This window comes from Sorex fumeus, unplaced genomic scaffold (genome assembly GCF_029834395.1).
Source record: "Sorex fumeus unplaced genomic scaffold, SorFum_2.1 ptg000131l, whole genome shotgun sequence".
Classification (NCBI taxonomy): Eukaryota; Metazoa; Chordata; class Mammalia; order Eulipotyphla; family Soricidae; genus Sorex; species Sorex fumeus.
Genome location: NW_026606188.1, coordinates 18,078,744 through 18,094,091, shown reverse-complemented (window position 1 = coordinate 18,094,091; position 15,348 = coordinate 18,078,744). Strand labels below are relative to the sequence as shown.

Here is a 15,348-nt window from a genome sequence, read left to right as displayed (position 1 = left end):
CAGGCCAGTAACTAGGTGACTGAGCATGCTCAACACTGCAGGGCAAAGAAAAGAACCTGAATAGCAGATGCAGTTTCAGTTGCCTTCTGGTATAAACAGCTACAGATTCACTCTGAAGTACTGGGATTCTATACTTCCACCATTAACCCCACAAAATTTGAAGAACAATGGGGAAACCAGGGACTTAGCTCCAGTCGAAGATAGGAACAGAAACTCAGGCAAATCCCCAAGTCCACCAAAACTCTTGAGCCTGGTCAATGAGGACCTAAAATCAACATTCACTGCATTGGTGATAGAGCAAGCACTTCTCAAAATTCCCCTCCTACGGAAACTGCTAGATAGAGTGTAGTCTCTATTGGAATCCAAATAGCATTCTACAAGGGCTCAGAACAGTCGATTATAGTTTGTGTGGAATCATAGAAGACCCTGCAATAGTCAAAACCATACTGAAAAACAAGGGACTGGGAGGCCTCTCACTACCTGACTTAAAACTGCACTACAGAACCACAGTGATCAAAATAGCATGGTACATGAGCAAAGAATGACTGACCAATGGGTCAGAATAGAATGTTCATATATATGTGGTCAGCTAATTTTTGACAAAGGAGCTGAGAGCATGAAATGTAATAAAGACAGCCACTTAAACAAATGGTGCTGGGAGAACTAGAATAACCACATGTAAGAAATTAAAGCTGGACACTGGGTTGTTTCCAAATTCTGGGTATTGTGAATAGTGCTACAATGGACATAGAAGTACAGATGGCTTTTCTGAAGTTTTGGGGGATATTCCCAGGAATGGTATTGCTGGGTCATATGGAAGTTCAATTTCTACTATTTTTGAGGAATGCCCATATTATTCTCCAAAAGGGCTGGACCAGTCGGCATTCCCATCAACAATGTAGGAGAGTCTCATTTTCCCCACATCTGCTCCAGCACTGCTTGGTCTTGTTCTTTTTGATGTGAACCAGTCTTTGTGGTGTGAGCTGATACCTCATTGTTGTTTTTGACTTGCATCTCCCTGATGATTGGTGATGTATTTTTTCATGTGCCATTTGTATTTCTGCTTTGAAGAATTTTCTGTTTTGATGGAGTTGGATTTTTTTTCTTGTGAAGTTCTGCCAGTGCCTTATATATCTTTGATATTAACCACTTATCAGATGGGTATCGGGCTGGAGCGATAGCACAGCGGGTAGGGCGTTCGCCTTACAAGCGGCCAACATGGCCGACCCGCGTTCGATTCCTCTGCCCCTCTCGGAGAGCCCGGCAAGCTACCGAGAGTATTCGATATGCCAGACACAGTAACAACAAAGTCTCCAATGGAGACGTTACTGGGCCCGCTCGAGCAAATCGACGATCAACGGGAGGGCCTTTACCTTTACCTTTATCAGATGGGTGTTGGATCAATAATTTTTCCTGCTCTGTGGGCTGTCTCTGTAGCCTGGTCACCATTTATTTTGAAGTGCAGAAGTTCTTTGTTTAATGTAGTCCCATTTGTTAATCTTTTTCTTCCACTTGCTTGGTCAGTGTTGTTTCATCTTTGGAGATGCCGTTACCTTCAGTGTCATGGAGGATTCTGCCTACGTTTTCCTCCATGTCCCTTATGGATTCAGATCTGATATTGAGGGTTTTAATCCATTTTTATCTGACTTTTATGCATGGCATTAGACATAGGTCTGAGTTCTTTTTTTTTTTTTCTTTTTGGGTTACACCCGGAGATGCTCAGGGGTAACTCCTGGCTCATGCACTTAGGAGTTACTCCTGACGGTGCTCAGGGGACCATATGGGATGCTGTGAATCGAACCCGGGCCAGCCGCGTGCAAGGCAAACACCCTATCCACTTGCTATTGCTCTAGCCCCCTGAATTCATTTATTTTGTTTGTAGATGTCCAATTTTCCTGCACGAGCAAGAGAAAAAAGAAAAATGAAAGGATCGGTGTTGGAACACTATTACTGAAACCTAATCATGGACAACTTGTAACTACTTATCTCACAGTGATTTGTATATTCACAAAGGGGCAGCGGCACTCTATGCTCTCTCTCGCCACCCGTGTTCGGTGGTCTCGGGCTGCTTCCCCCACCCCAGGAAGGACGACGGTAATAGTAACAATTGCAGTTTATTCCTATCTCCTCTCCAATCTCCTCTGATTCCCCTTCTGCTTCTCTCTCTTGAGCCCCCTTCATTCTCCTTCTTGCTTCCCCCTCATTCTCCTTCCTGCCTCCCAGCCTACTCTTACAACCTAGTTTATATAGAAATCATGCAGGGTGGGGATAAAAGGTGGGGTTGAACATTAACAAATCAACAAAGAGAGAAAAGGCAAAATTTCATCTCAGATTTCTCCAGATTACTAGGATATCTGCTTAAGGGTGGGATTCCATTCAGGGTGTGTTGCTCTCTTCTGTGATTCAGCTAGTAATCCACTTAAATAGTTGTAGTAAATTTACTTCTAATATTTCTAGCAATGTCATTCTCTATGAGTACAGTAAGGGATATATCAATCTTAAAGTTTGGTTCTTCCTGAGGACATTTCACTGTATATTTCAGACCACAGTCCTCAGGCCAGGTTAGTCTTTCTAAGCTCAGCAGGGTCCTTATCCAGTCACCTCTTTTGGGTCATGAGTTTGTCCATGACCATGCTCTTGACTAATAGCTGAATATTGTGGTACTTTGGCCTGGCCCATTTCGATTCCAGGATAGCTCACAACTTGCTCCGGGTCCATTCAGTCCCTCGTTGGGACCCTGCTTTTGGGGTGCCAGGAACTAAGAGCAACTGAGGCTTAAGTTGAGAAAGAAGATGTCTAGGAGTGAATATTAACTCCCGTTACAAAGCATATTATTAACTGTCTTCCTGTGTCCATACAAAAGAACACTGCTTTAAAGTAAACTATGCAAAAGATGAGAAAAAGCAATATTTAATTTACAATACTAGTTCAGTGTCCTTAGAAGGATCTGATCTTACAAGTTAACAGAGTCTGATTAGGGGGAAAAGGTGATTAACTGTTGGGAAGGAGAGCACCGAAGAGTTTACAGATAAACACACAGGAATGGGGATGACTGGGGAGCACTGTGATAGGTGTAATCTGATAAACCTAAGCTAAGGACAAACGAATGTTATCCTACAGTGATTCAATTAAAGAAAAAATAAAGTAAAAACTGAATGCATATATCACACCTTAAACAAAAGTCAACTCACAGTGAATCAAAGACCTTGAGCTCAGGCCTGAATATATAAAGTACATTGAGGAAAATACAGGCAGAACCCCAAGACCTAGACCTCAAAAGTCTTCCAATGATACAATGCCATTGACAAAGGCTACAGAACCAAATACACACAAACAGGATCGCATCAAACTAAAGATTATGTATGGCAAAAGAAACGAAAAGACAGCATAGTGGGAAAAAATATCTGCACTCAACACATCAAATAAAGGGCTGATACCCTGCATTCGGGCTGGAGCGATAGCACAGTGGAGGGTGTTTGCCTTGCACGCAGCCAACATGGCCGACCCGAGTTTGATTCCTCTGCCCCTCTTGGAGAGTTCGGCAAGCTACCGAGAGTATCTTGCCTGCACGGCAGAGCCTAGCAAGCTACCTGTGATGTATTTGATATGCCAAACACAGTAACAACAAAGTCTCCAATGGAGACGTTACTGGGCCCGATTGAGCATATCGATGAACAATGGGAGGACAGTGACAGTGACCCTGCATTTATAAAGTACTCACAAAGATCATCAACAAAAATATCTAAAAGCTCTATCAAACTATTCAATACCTCTATTTCAAATTACAACACCCTAAAGGAAAGAGCAAAAGGGAATGCCCTGCCACAGAGGCAGGGTGGGGCGGGGGGATGGGGTGGTGGGTGGGAGGGCTACTGGGATCATCGGTGGTGGAGAATGGGCACTGGTGGAAGGATGGGTCTCAGTCATTGTATAACTGAAACCCAAGCACGAAAGTTTGTAAGTCTACAACTGTACCTCATGGTGTTTCACTAATTAAAAAAAAAAATCACTGTCATCCTGTTCATCGATTGCCTTGAGCAGGCACCAGTAACATCCCCTTCGTCCTAGCCCTGAGATTTTAGAAAGTGCCACATTTGAGGCTCTTTCAGGGTCAGGAGAATGAGACCCATCATTGTTACTGGTTTTTAGCATATTGAATACGCCACAGGGAGCTTGCCAGACTCTGCCATATGGGCAGGATACACTTGGTAGCCTGCCAAGCACTCCGGAGTGAGAACTAGATAATAAGATTATTATTAAGTGATTAATCTTAATAATAACCCCGGGTCCCGTGAAATCCCATCAACGGCCAAGACCCAGAGACTATAAAACCCAGCTCCCGGAATAGAACAGCAGAGTCTCCTGCCTCCGTGCCTGGCTGTCTTCACCAGGGCCCCTTGGAGGAAGGTTGGTTGAGTTTCCCTCCCCAACCCGAGCAGAGCCCCGGCAGCAGAAGACCTCCGGTTCCAGCCACAGCCATGCTTAAGACCACTCTTCACACGTTTGGACAAGTCTCATGCATGAAGGAACCGGCAGAGGAACCCAGGTGTGCAGGACCCGGGGCATAGATCTCCAAGCCTGCTCGTATTGGGACTGGGCCTCCTCCACCCAGATCCCCCCATCTTCCAGTATGTAGGCATTACACCCACCAACTGCCCCCAGCGCCATGTAATCCAATCAACGGCCAAGACCCAGAGACTATAAATTTTTTAAAAAGCTGATCAAAAAATGGGAAAAGGAAATGAACAGTCACTTCTCTGAGGAAGACCAGCAGGCATATGAAAAAATGATCATCACAATTATTAGAGAAATCCAAATCAAGGTATATAATCCAAATCATATTACACCAGTGATAAAGGCACATATCAAAAATACTGGCAACAATCTGTGCTGGCAGGGATGCACTGAAAAGGTCTAATCCACTGCTGATGGGAATGTTGGTTAGTGGAGCCCAGATGGAAAATTGTGGGGGCTTCTCAGTAAACTCAGAACTGAGCTCCCATATAGACCTGGCAATTCCAATTTTAGGCATCTACCCCCAGGACAAAAAAGCATTCAAAGGAATATGCACCCCATTATTCATTCAAAGTAATGTATGCACCCCATTATTCATTCACAGAAGTGTCTGTGCCCCGTTTACTCACTGCAGCCCTAGATATAACAGCCAAGATTCAGAATCGACCTAGATATACAAGGACAGTAAGTGGGTCATGAGGATGTGGTGGACATTCACATTGGGACACTACACAGCTGTAAAGAATGATAGAATCAGGCAATTGGCTGTAGCATGGATGGAACTGGAAGACATCATGTCAAATGAAGTGAGAGAAAAAAGATAAACACAGGATGAAAGTGGTATTTAGAATTACTGGATGAGAAAATGTAATGGCTTAAAGTGGGGATGCCAAGTTCAACCTTGGCTCCAGAATATAGGGAGAAAGAAGTGAGTGGAGGGGAGAGGGAGAAAATCAGATGAGAAGCAGCAGGTGCAGGGTCAAGTGGACTCAGGTCCATCAGTGTTGGTAAGGAACAACAGAGCTAAATATTCAAGCCAGACTCAGTAACACTGAAAACGCAGACTCAACATTTAAATCGTGAAACCCACACTTAGAAATGTGTTTGCCTGTTCACAATAGCCAAAATCCGGAAACAACCCAAGTGCCTGAGAACAGACGACTGGTGAAACTTTGGTACATCTACACAATGGAATACTATGCAGCTGTTAGGAGAGATGAAGTCATGAAATTTGCTTATAAGTGGACATGGAGAGTATCATGCTATGTGAAATGAGTCAGAAAGAGAGGGACAGACATAGGATTGCACTCATTTGTGGAGTATCAAATAACATAACAAGAGACTGACATCCAAGAACAGTAGATATGTCAGAAAGATTGCTCCATAGTTGGAAGCCTGATTTATGAGCAGGCAGGGAGAGGACAGCTGGAATAGAGGAGGGATCACTAAGAAAATGATGGTTGGAGGAATTGGTCAGGATGGGAGAGGTGTGCTGAAAGTAGATAAAGGACCAAACATGATGACCTCTCAGCATCTGCATTGCAAACCATAATGCCCAAAAGTAGAGAGTATTTGGAATATTGTCTGCCATGGAGGCAGTGGGAGGGTGGGAAAGGTGGGGTATACTGGGGATATTGGTGGTGTGGAATGTGCACTGGTGGAGGGATGAGTGTTTGATCGTTGTGTAACTAACTCAAACATGAAAGCTTGTAACTATATCTCACGGTGAATCAATAAAATTAAAAAAATAATTCCATCCACCTTAAAAAAAAGTGCTTGCCCAGAGGGCAGGTGATGGGAGGGACCTGGGATCACTTGTGGAAGGGAGTTGGCACTGGACAAGTACTGTCTAAAACACAGCTATGAGTAACTTTGCAAATTATGGTGCTTTAATACATTTTTAAAAGAACAGAAAGGAGAAATAAAAATTTCAAGTGACTTTCCCAGAACCAAATTCCAAAACCATGCAATTTCATAAATTTCCATAAGAAAATGGTCCTTTAGGTACCCAGGGCCACAACAGACAGAGAGCCTCCTACAAAGCACACTGCTGTGGTATTTTGGAACTGGGAGTGAGTCTGAGAGGGAGAATGTTACAAAAGATCATGAAAACTGACTTCCTTCTGTTTGCTATAAACAGAGGTTAGAGACCCACGGAAAAATATCACTAACACTTTTAGACAAAGAACATTACCTTCCTTACTTTTTTCTCAGGAAATCCCTGAAGATATAATATATAAATCAAGGCAGAAATCCCAGTAGGTACAGTCTACAAAGAACTGGGTGTCCTGCAGGCCAAAGGTCACAGCCTGCTGGTGACAATACAGGAGCCAAGGGGCACACAGGCTCGAAGAGCCGCAGGGGCTGGGACCCAGCACTCGGCACAGGGTTCAAAGTGACTTCCTCAAATAATGGAACAGATCACATCTTACTCGAACTTCTAAGAGGATAATCGGACAACTGGCCAAGTCAGCGGTAAGTATTCAGAGAAATAAACAACCAACAGTGACAGGGAAACAGCTCTAGGTTTCTTCCAGTGATTCGCAAACCTTAATGTGCATAAACATCATCTGAGGATCTTTGAATTCTGAGGTCCAGAGTGAGCATTTCTTATAAGCCCTGGGATGAGACCTGATGGGCATCCACAGTTCTGAGAACTTTGGATAACCCTTACTGTTTTGAGACAGTTTTGGGGAACTCCCAAGTTTATTTCATGCTCAGATGACCTGCGTCATACCCAGCACTGTGTCAGGTGCCTCTGAACCCCCATCACTTGGCTGACATGCTGGCCTCGCCTCTGCTCAGTTGCTTCCACCATGCCACAGCTCCACAATGGACCTGGCGAGTCAGCTGAGACACTTGAAGAGAGCTTTGTTTTCTTGAAAAGGGTGACCAGCGAGGGGGCCGCCATCTCTTCCTTGAAGCCTCAAGAGTCAGTTCCATTATAGACTGAGGAACAATGGGAGGTTAGAAACATGCCATGACAGTGGAGGACAGCAACACCTGGATTTCCTGCTCTTCAGAAAAACCACGAGAGCTTCAGGACCTCCAGCTCTCGCTCAGCTCAGCATACCTAAGCAGCGATCTGATCTTCCCTAGAGAAAGCTGCTCTGAACCATGTTTTGAACCTGTCACCTGATATTTACATAAACTGCTGCACGCACAGACACAAGCTTTGAAATCTATTACCAAAGAAATGTTTAGAGGGGAAAAAAAAGAAATTCTACAACTTCCTCAAAAACCAATGGATCATCCATGTAATTTTGGTGTATAATTCCATTTAAAGCTCAATCTCATTTTTTTGGTAAGCAGTTGGTATTTTTTGATCTCATGCAATGAAACTTAAAATGGGATTTCCCTGAGCAGTAGCAATCAGTTTACACACAAAGCCACTGGCTCACCTTTGCTCCCTGAATCACCATCTGTGCTTGTCCTTAACAGCTTGTAGAGACCTTGCAGTCAGGGTGCTGCCTGGAGCCAGTAAGTTAAACTGCCAGTCCCCAGGGTCACCAGGCAGAGAGCTCTAATAAGCAGCCTGGGAAGCTCAGCACATCTGTGGAGGCACTCTTGCATCTTTGACAAAGTCACCACTTTTAGAAGTAGCGGCTTAGAATAATTAAAATCATAAATTCAACTTAAGTTTCTTGGGTAAAAAAGAATGGGCCGAAAAGATTGTACAGAGGGTAAAGAGCTGGCCTTGCAGGCAACCACCAGTTTCATCTGTGGCACCGTCTAAGGTCTCTGAGCACTGCCAGGAGTGATCTCTGAGCACAGAGACAGAAGTAAGTCCTGAGCACCCCCCAGTTATGGACCCAAACAAAAAACAAGCTCGCAAAACCCCCAAGGCCTCAAAAAGGTTCATTTCTAAACTCTAGAAAATGAAATTCTCAAGTCAGAAAATAAGAAAGCCTAAAGTTCAATTCCAGGTCTTTTCCATGTAAAAAACTAGTAAGTACACAATCTGATTACAGTGACTGTAGACGACGCACTCACGAAGTACACAGGACCCAAGTACTTTCTTCTGGTGCAAGGGCTAATGAGACTGCCATGATTCACTCATTTATTTCCTTTCTACTGGCAGTAGTTCATGAGCAAGTTACAAAAGTCAGTTTCAAACATTTTATTTAACTTACAAGGTGAACAAAATACGGAGTTCAAATCTGATTAAACTCACTGATCTGAAATATGTTTACCAAGAGGCCAAATAGATGTAGGATTTCAAGTAATTTATGGTACAGGAAGATGTTCATCTAAAATGCTTTTTCCATGAGAAATATGTTGAAAGGCAAAATAAATGTTTTATACTGCATAAAAAGCAACATGCAATTTCCGATGAAAATGTCACTGTCAATTCTGATTCTGTTCGCAGTTCAGTTGAATGATGCACACAGACAGCTGTTTTTTTCTTTCAGATATAGATGAGAAGCCTTTCTGCATCGCTGACTGCTGGACAGCACACTTGACTCTCACCCCCCAGTCACTTCTTCTTCTTTCCTTTCCCCTTTTTACTTCCTTCTCCTTGCTGAAGAGTTTGGTCCCCACCTCCTGTTTTCTGTGTCCTTGTTTTCAGTTTAGGGATCATTTCCGCTGCATATAACATTACTGACATACCTACAACCAGAAGGTAGATGTAATATATGAGAAATAAGGAATAGCTTCATGAATTATCAAGAAGCTCAAGCTAATCAAGAAAATAAGATTAATTTTTTAAATTAAGGTATCATACTTCAAATATGGGCCTTTCCTGAAACTGCTCAGAATAAATACTTAAATGAACAAAATGAAAACTTAAAACATTTAACTTTTAAATACAAATTCCGTCTTGGTCCCAGTAATTTACTTGAGGAGCCGAAGGGAGCAGACTAAGCTGAAACCCGCATTTGGAAGAGGACGGGGTGGGTGCTGCCCATAAGTTAAATAAAATGGGAGCCTGTGTGTGTGTGTGTGGGGGGGGGGGGGGCAGGTCTGATTACGGGGGCACAGTCCCCAAGAAAACCCAAACAAAGGAAGAGCCCAGCTGAGCTCCTGAATGGCACAGCATTGGACACCCCCAAGCAAAAAGGGGAACACTGTTTTCTTCAGGGCTCATATCATAACCCACCGTTAGCTCCCTGAGCCCACTCACTTGAAGGTTACTGTTCAAGTCATAATTTGCAGGAGGGCCATTGAACAACTTCTGGCCACACATACCTATGTACCTAAGAGCCAAGTATCAATGATTTATAAACATATTTATAATTCTTGGGCCAGAGCAATAGCATAGTGGGTAGGGTATTTGCTTTGCACGTGGCTCACCCAGGTTCGATTCCTCTGCCCCTCTCAGAGAGCCTGACAAGCTATCGAGAGTATTCCACCCGCATGACAAAGCCTGGCAAGCTACCCATGACGTATTGGATATGCCAAAAACAGTAACAACAAGTCTCACAATGGAGACGTTACTAGTGCCCGCTTGAGCAAATCGATGAACAATGGGAGGATAGTGCTACAGTGCATTTATAACTCTTATTTGTATTAATAAAGATCTTAAGTATTAAAAAAAGGGGGGGAATAATAAGCCACAGAAATGTAGGGTGTGTCAGGATCATAAGAATCCAATATAAAAGAAGCCACAGAAAACCCCCTCTCCTGCTTGAAAACCAGGGGAGGGAAAAAGATGTGTTTGGAAACAGTGTTCATACCTCTAAATTAGTTTTTAGAATCATTGTATCAATCATTTTTACCATTCAGAAACTCCAGAATCTTTCTCATAATGGGAAGGAATACTCTCTCCCCCATCATCCCCTGAAAGTTCCCCCAAAGCCTCAGAGGTAAGACAGCGGGTGGGGTGTCTGCTGGCCCCGAGGCTGACCTGGGTTCCATCTCTACACTCTGTATGGTTCTGAGTCCCATCAGGAGTGATCTCTGAGCACTGCAAGTGTGGCCTCAAAACAAATGAAAAAAATAAAAAAGAAAACACCCCATGGTGCAGTTTTGATGCTGCGCTCTGTCCCCCTCCACTGATCCTAAGAAAGAAAGATGCTTACGTGACGGGAACTGGACAAGACAGAGGCTGCCATCTTCCTGCTTGAGCTGGACGCGGACCCGGCCCCTGTACTGGACATCACGGTTCCATTCTCGAGAGTACATTTTGTTTTTCTAACAAAATAAAATACACTTTGTTAAAAAGAAGTCATTATGCCAGTGTGATAGACATACATGAAATGGTGAAGAGCCACCTCACCTCGAGAAAGACATTGAGTCCAACTGCTGAACATACATCTTGAATTTCTGTAGCTGTAGGGTTCTCAACAGCCTGAATAGTTAAAACATAAACACTCTGAATGACTTAAAGTGAATACTGCTACATTATGCAAATCATTTCAAATAAAACAATGTCCAAACCCTATGTCTATTTTCTTAACTGGGATCAGCTACTTGAATTGCAATTTTTATTTATTTATTTAATTTTTAGTTTAATTTAATTTTTTTTTTTTGCTTTTTTGGGTCACACCCAGTGATGCACAGGGGTTACTCCTGGCTCTGCACTTAGTAATCGCCCCTGGCGGTGCTCAGGGGACTATATGGGATGCTGGGAATCGAACCCGGGTCGGCCGTGTGCCAAGGCAAACGCCCTACCTGCTGTGCTATTGCTCCAGCCCCGCAATTTTTATTTTTTAAGCCACTCCCAGCAGTGCTCAGGGCTTACTCCTGGCTCTATATGCTCAGAGGACCATATGCGGTGTGGGGGATTGAACCCAGGTTGGGCGCATGCAAAGCAATCACCCTGCCCACTGTACTAGCACTCTGACCCCTAATTACAGTTTTTAAAAATTCTAGGAATAACACCTTTTTTTTTTTTCCTTTTTTGTGTCATTTGGTACAGGGGTTACTTCTGGCTCATGCACTCAGGAATTACTCCTGGTGGTGCTCGGGGGACCATATGGGATACTGGGAATAGAACCCGGGTCAGCCGCATGCAAGGCAAATGCCCTACCCGCTGTGCTATTGCTCCAGACTCAGAGCAATAGCTCTCTTCCAACAGACCACAAACTTCATAAGGGCTGTTCTGTTCATGAGCATATTCCCCAGCACGTGGCACGATACTCAGAAAATTCAAGATACATAATATTTTAGAAAACAAAAGGCAGACAGGAAGACCCTATGTTGCTTCCTTTGGGAGGAGCTTCGGGACTAAAGGAGGTCTCCTAACTTGGTCTCTTTGCATCCAAACAAACAGAAACAGCACAGAGGACAGAGTAGTATCCCCATGCTCTCTTGGACTGGGAACAAAAAAATAATAATAATAATAATCCTCCAAATTCCAGCAGGCGGGGGTAATACCCACCACCTGGCCCCCTGGCGCCGTGTAATCCCATCAGCGGCCAAGACTCAGAGACTTTAAAATCCAGAACCCGGACGAGAACAGTGCAGTCTCTGCCCCCGCGCCTGGGTGTTCCTTCCCGGAGTCCCTTGGAGGGGAGCGGGTTGAGCTTTCCTCCCCGCCCCGGCCAGGGCTACGGCAGCCGGAGACCTCCAGGACCAGCCACCACCATGCTGAGACCACTCTCCGCACACCTGAAGGTACTGGCAGAGGGACAAAGCCACGCGGGTTCCGGGGCCGAGACCTCCAAGCCTACTCGAATTGGAGTCGAGCATCTTCCACCCAGATCCTTCAAATTCCAGTAGGCGGGGGTAACACCCACCACCTGGCCCCCTGGCGCCGTGTAATCCCATCAGCGGCCAAGACTCAGAGACTTTAAAATCCAGAACCCGGACGAGAACAGTGCAGTCTCTGCCCCCGCGCCTGGGTGTTCCTTCCCGGAGTCCCTTGGAGGGGAGCGGGTTGAGCTTTCCTCCCCGCCCCGGCCAGGGCTACGGCAGCCGGAGACCTCCAGGACCAGCCACCACCATGCTGAGACCACTCTCCGCACACCTGAAGGTACTGGCAGAGGGACAAAGCCACGCGGGTTCCGGGGCCGAGACCTCCAAGCCTACTCGAATTGGAGTCGAGCATCTTCCACCCAGATCCTTCAAATTCCAGTAGGCGGGGGTAACACCCACCACCTGGCCCCCTGGCGCCGTGTAATCCCATCAGCGGCCAAGACTCAGAGACTTTAAAATCCAGAACCCGGACGAGAACAGTGCAGTCTCTGCCCCCGCGCCTGGGTGTTCCTTCCCGGAGTCCCTTGGAGGGGAGCGGGTTGAGCTTTCCTCCCCGCCCCGGCCAGGGCTACGGCAGCCGGAGACCTCCAGGACCAGCCACCACCATGCTGAGACCACTCTCCGCACACCTGAAGGTACTGGCAGAGGGACAAAGCCACGCGGCTGCGCGACATCTTAACAGAACTTTTTTTTATGACATCTTATTGTCTTATTCCTACTTTGGACAAACTTGCAGGCTATTGAATGTAGCCTGCCCACAGGGCAGAGTCTGGCAAACTCCCCGTGGCGTACCAAATATGCCAAATACCAGTAACAATGATGGGTCTCATTCTCCTAAATAGCCTTGAATATAATCTCAGGGCAAGGATGAAAGAGACGTTACTGGGGCCTGCTCGAGGCAATCGACGAATAACAGGATGATGAAATGAAATGAAATGAAATAATATTTTAAAAAAAAAGTTTTTTTTTAAAAAAAAAAAAGCAAAAGCAAGCACAGTAGATAAAAGCCAGGACAGTGGTTATCCTTTTACACAGTGTGTATGTCAGAGGTCAGTGATGATGGAGACACAGAATCCTAAGTGTCTCTAAGATGGCTATTATTTATGTGTTCTCACTATGAAAATTAATCAAGATACACACTTCACTTAAGACATATGCAAAACATATATCAATAGAGTTAAAGACAACACACTGATCAAATCTTGAGAACTTGCAATCAAGAGGTTTCTCTCTGCCACAGCAGACATGGATGGATTTCTCGATTCTAAAGTGTGTCTATAGGCATATATTCTCTTATTCTAAAGCAGTTAAAAGAGATTTCTAAGTAGACTACAGACCAAACATGATTGCCACTCAATGCCTCTTTTGTAAACCACAACACTCAAAAGGAGAGAGAGAACAAAGGGGAATGTCCCGCCACAGAAGCAGGGTGGGATGGGGGGGGGTATAGGGGGTGGGAAGGATACTGAAATCCGTGGTGGTGGGAAATGGGCACTGGTGGAGGGATGGGTATTTGATCATTGTATATTTGAAACCCAAGCACAAAAATTTGTAAGTCTACAACTGTACCTCATGGTGTCTCACTAATAAAAATTAAAAATAAAATAAAAAATAAAAAAAGGAGATTTTTTAAAAAGGCATTTAAGCAGCAAAATAGAAGCTATTAAATAGCGTGCACATACACACAACCACTGCTCCAGGTCAATTTAAACCAGTCAAAAGTACAAAATGTTAATGTTTAAAATCGACAGGGCATCAATTTGAAAAGTAAAGACCCAGCACTTCGTTCTTAGACATTTTCCAAATTTAAGCCTCTAGGCCTCTAAAAATGATTTTCCATGGTTTGGGGCTATGGTTCGGGGGATAACAAGATTGACTTACATGAAGAAAGCTGGGCTTAATATCTGGTAACTGCTTTAAAACAATTCTTTCCCACGCAAAAAAACAATCACTACAGAGAAATCATTAAACTGTACCAGCATAAATTTTTTTCAAAGGAACCAACTTTATCACTCTCCAGTAATAGTAATAGGCATAGGATGTATAATTCAAATTTTTTGCAAGTCTTATTTCAAAACTTTATTACATTATGTATAGTAAATGGCACATGATCATGTAGGCTTCTTTTACCCAAGAAAGTGCCAGCACCTTAAGGAAAAACACAAAAACATCCGATCTGTCAAACACAGGCTCACTTTCGTTTGGGGTTGGGAGGGTGGCAGTGCTCAGTCGGGCTCCGCACCATCACGGTGGGATCTGGGGATGCAAGCCAGGGCAGCGCAGACCCCCGCAAAGGCTCCCTTCACCATTCGGCACGTCGGGCCAGAGAAAAGCGGGAAGACCTCAGCGACGGAAAGAAACCGGTCCCCGCGGCCTGCCGGCGGCCTTCGGAAGCAGCACGCCCTCACCTTGTTCACCGGGATCCTCCGGCCCTCGGCGATGGTCTTCTTGTTGTTCAGGTAGGCGGGGTAGATGCAGATGAACCTGCAAGGGACAGACCCGGGCTGCAGCATCCTCAGGGCGCCGCGCCCCCATTAGACCCCGCACGGTGAGCCCGGGGCCCCCTAGCTCCCAGACGGTGCGCCCGGCCCCCGCTGCCCCCAGACGGAGAGCCAGGACAGTGAGCACCAAGAGCGCGCGGACTCGGTGTCCGGTCCCCGGGAGCGCCCGGAGTCAGGTGCCAGGTACGGGCCAGCCCGGCCCAACCAACCCACCGGTCCTGGTCCGCAGGGGACCGCGCGGCCGCACTCGCCATCTCCGCCGGCCGCGACGCCTACCGGAAGCTGGGTCCCAGCGAGACGCGCTTCCGGCGGAAGACCCGCCCGCCGCCGCCGGCGCTCGCCACCATTGGTCCCGCGAGCTGTCCGTCCGCGGGCCGACGTGTACTTGGCGCGCCGGCGCGGCGTGAGTGGCCCAAAATTCTGGCACCGCCTCCTCTGCGCACTGGGTTGCTTCGCGCTTCCCGGACCTGCTGCTTGGCAACCCCCCAGCCCGACCGCGCCCTCGGCCCCGGAGAAGCCCCCGGCCCTGCAGAGCCCCTCGCTCTTTTGGCGCAGGCAGTGGTCGGCCCCCCCCCCCCCCTTGCCTCTGCTTCTGTTCCGTAGTGACTTTGATGGGGTGCTGATTCCAGGAGAGTGTAGCTAACGCTTCTGGATTCTCAACAGACTGATAGGAGAGAAGGACCCAGATGAC

The 15,348-nt window shown here is 45.9% G+C and overlaps 1 protein-coding gene across 1 annotated transcript; it reads right to left on the bottom strand.

Annotated features, from left to right (window-relative positions):
* Window positions 1-8,620: 8,620 nt before the first annotated feature.
* On the bottom strand, window positions 8,621-14,956 carry SRP19 (signal recognition particle 19). Its single transcript, XM_056139051.1, has 5 exons — window positions 14,871-14,956; window positions 14,565-14,640; window positions 10,736-10,807; window positions 10,539-10,650; window positions 8,621-9,126 (listed from the first exon to the last, which is right to left on the bottom strand). The coding sequence occupies exons 1-5, from the start codon at window positions 14,909-14,911 to the stop codon at window positions 8,993-8,995; spliced, it is 435 nt and encodes a 144-aa protein (XP_055995026.1). The 5' UTR covers window positions 14,912-14,956; the 3' UTR covers window positions 8,621-8,992.
* Window positions 14,957-15,348: the final 392 nt, after the last annotated feature.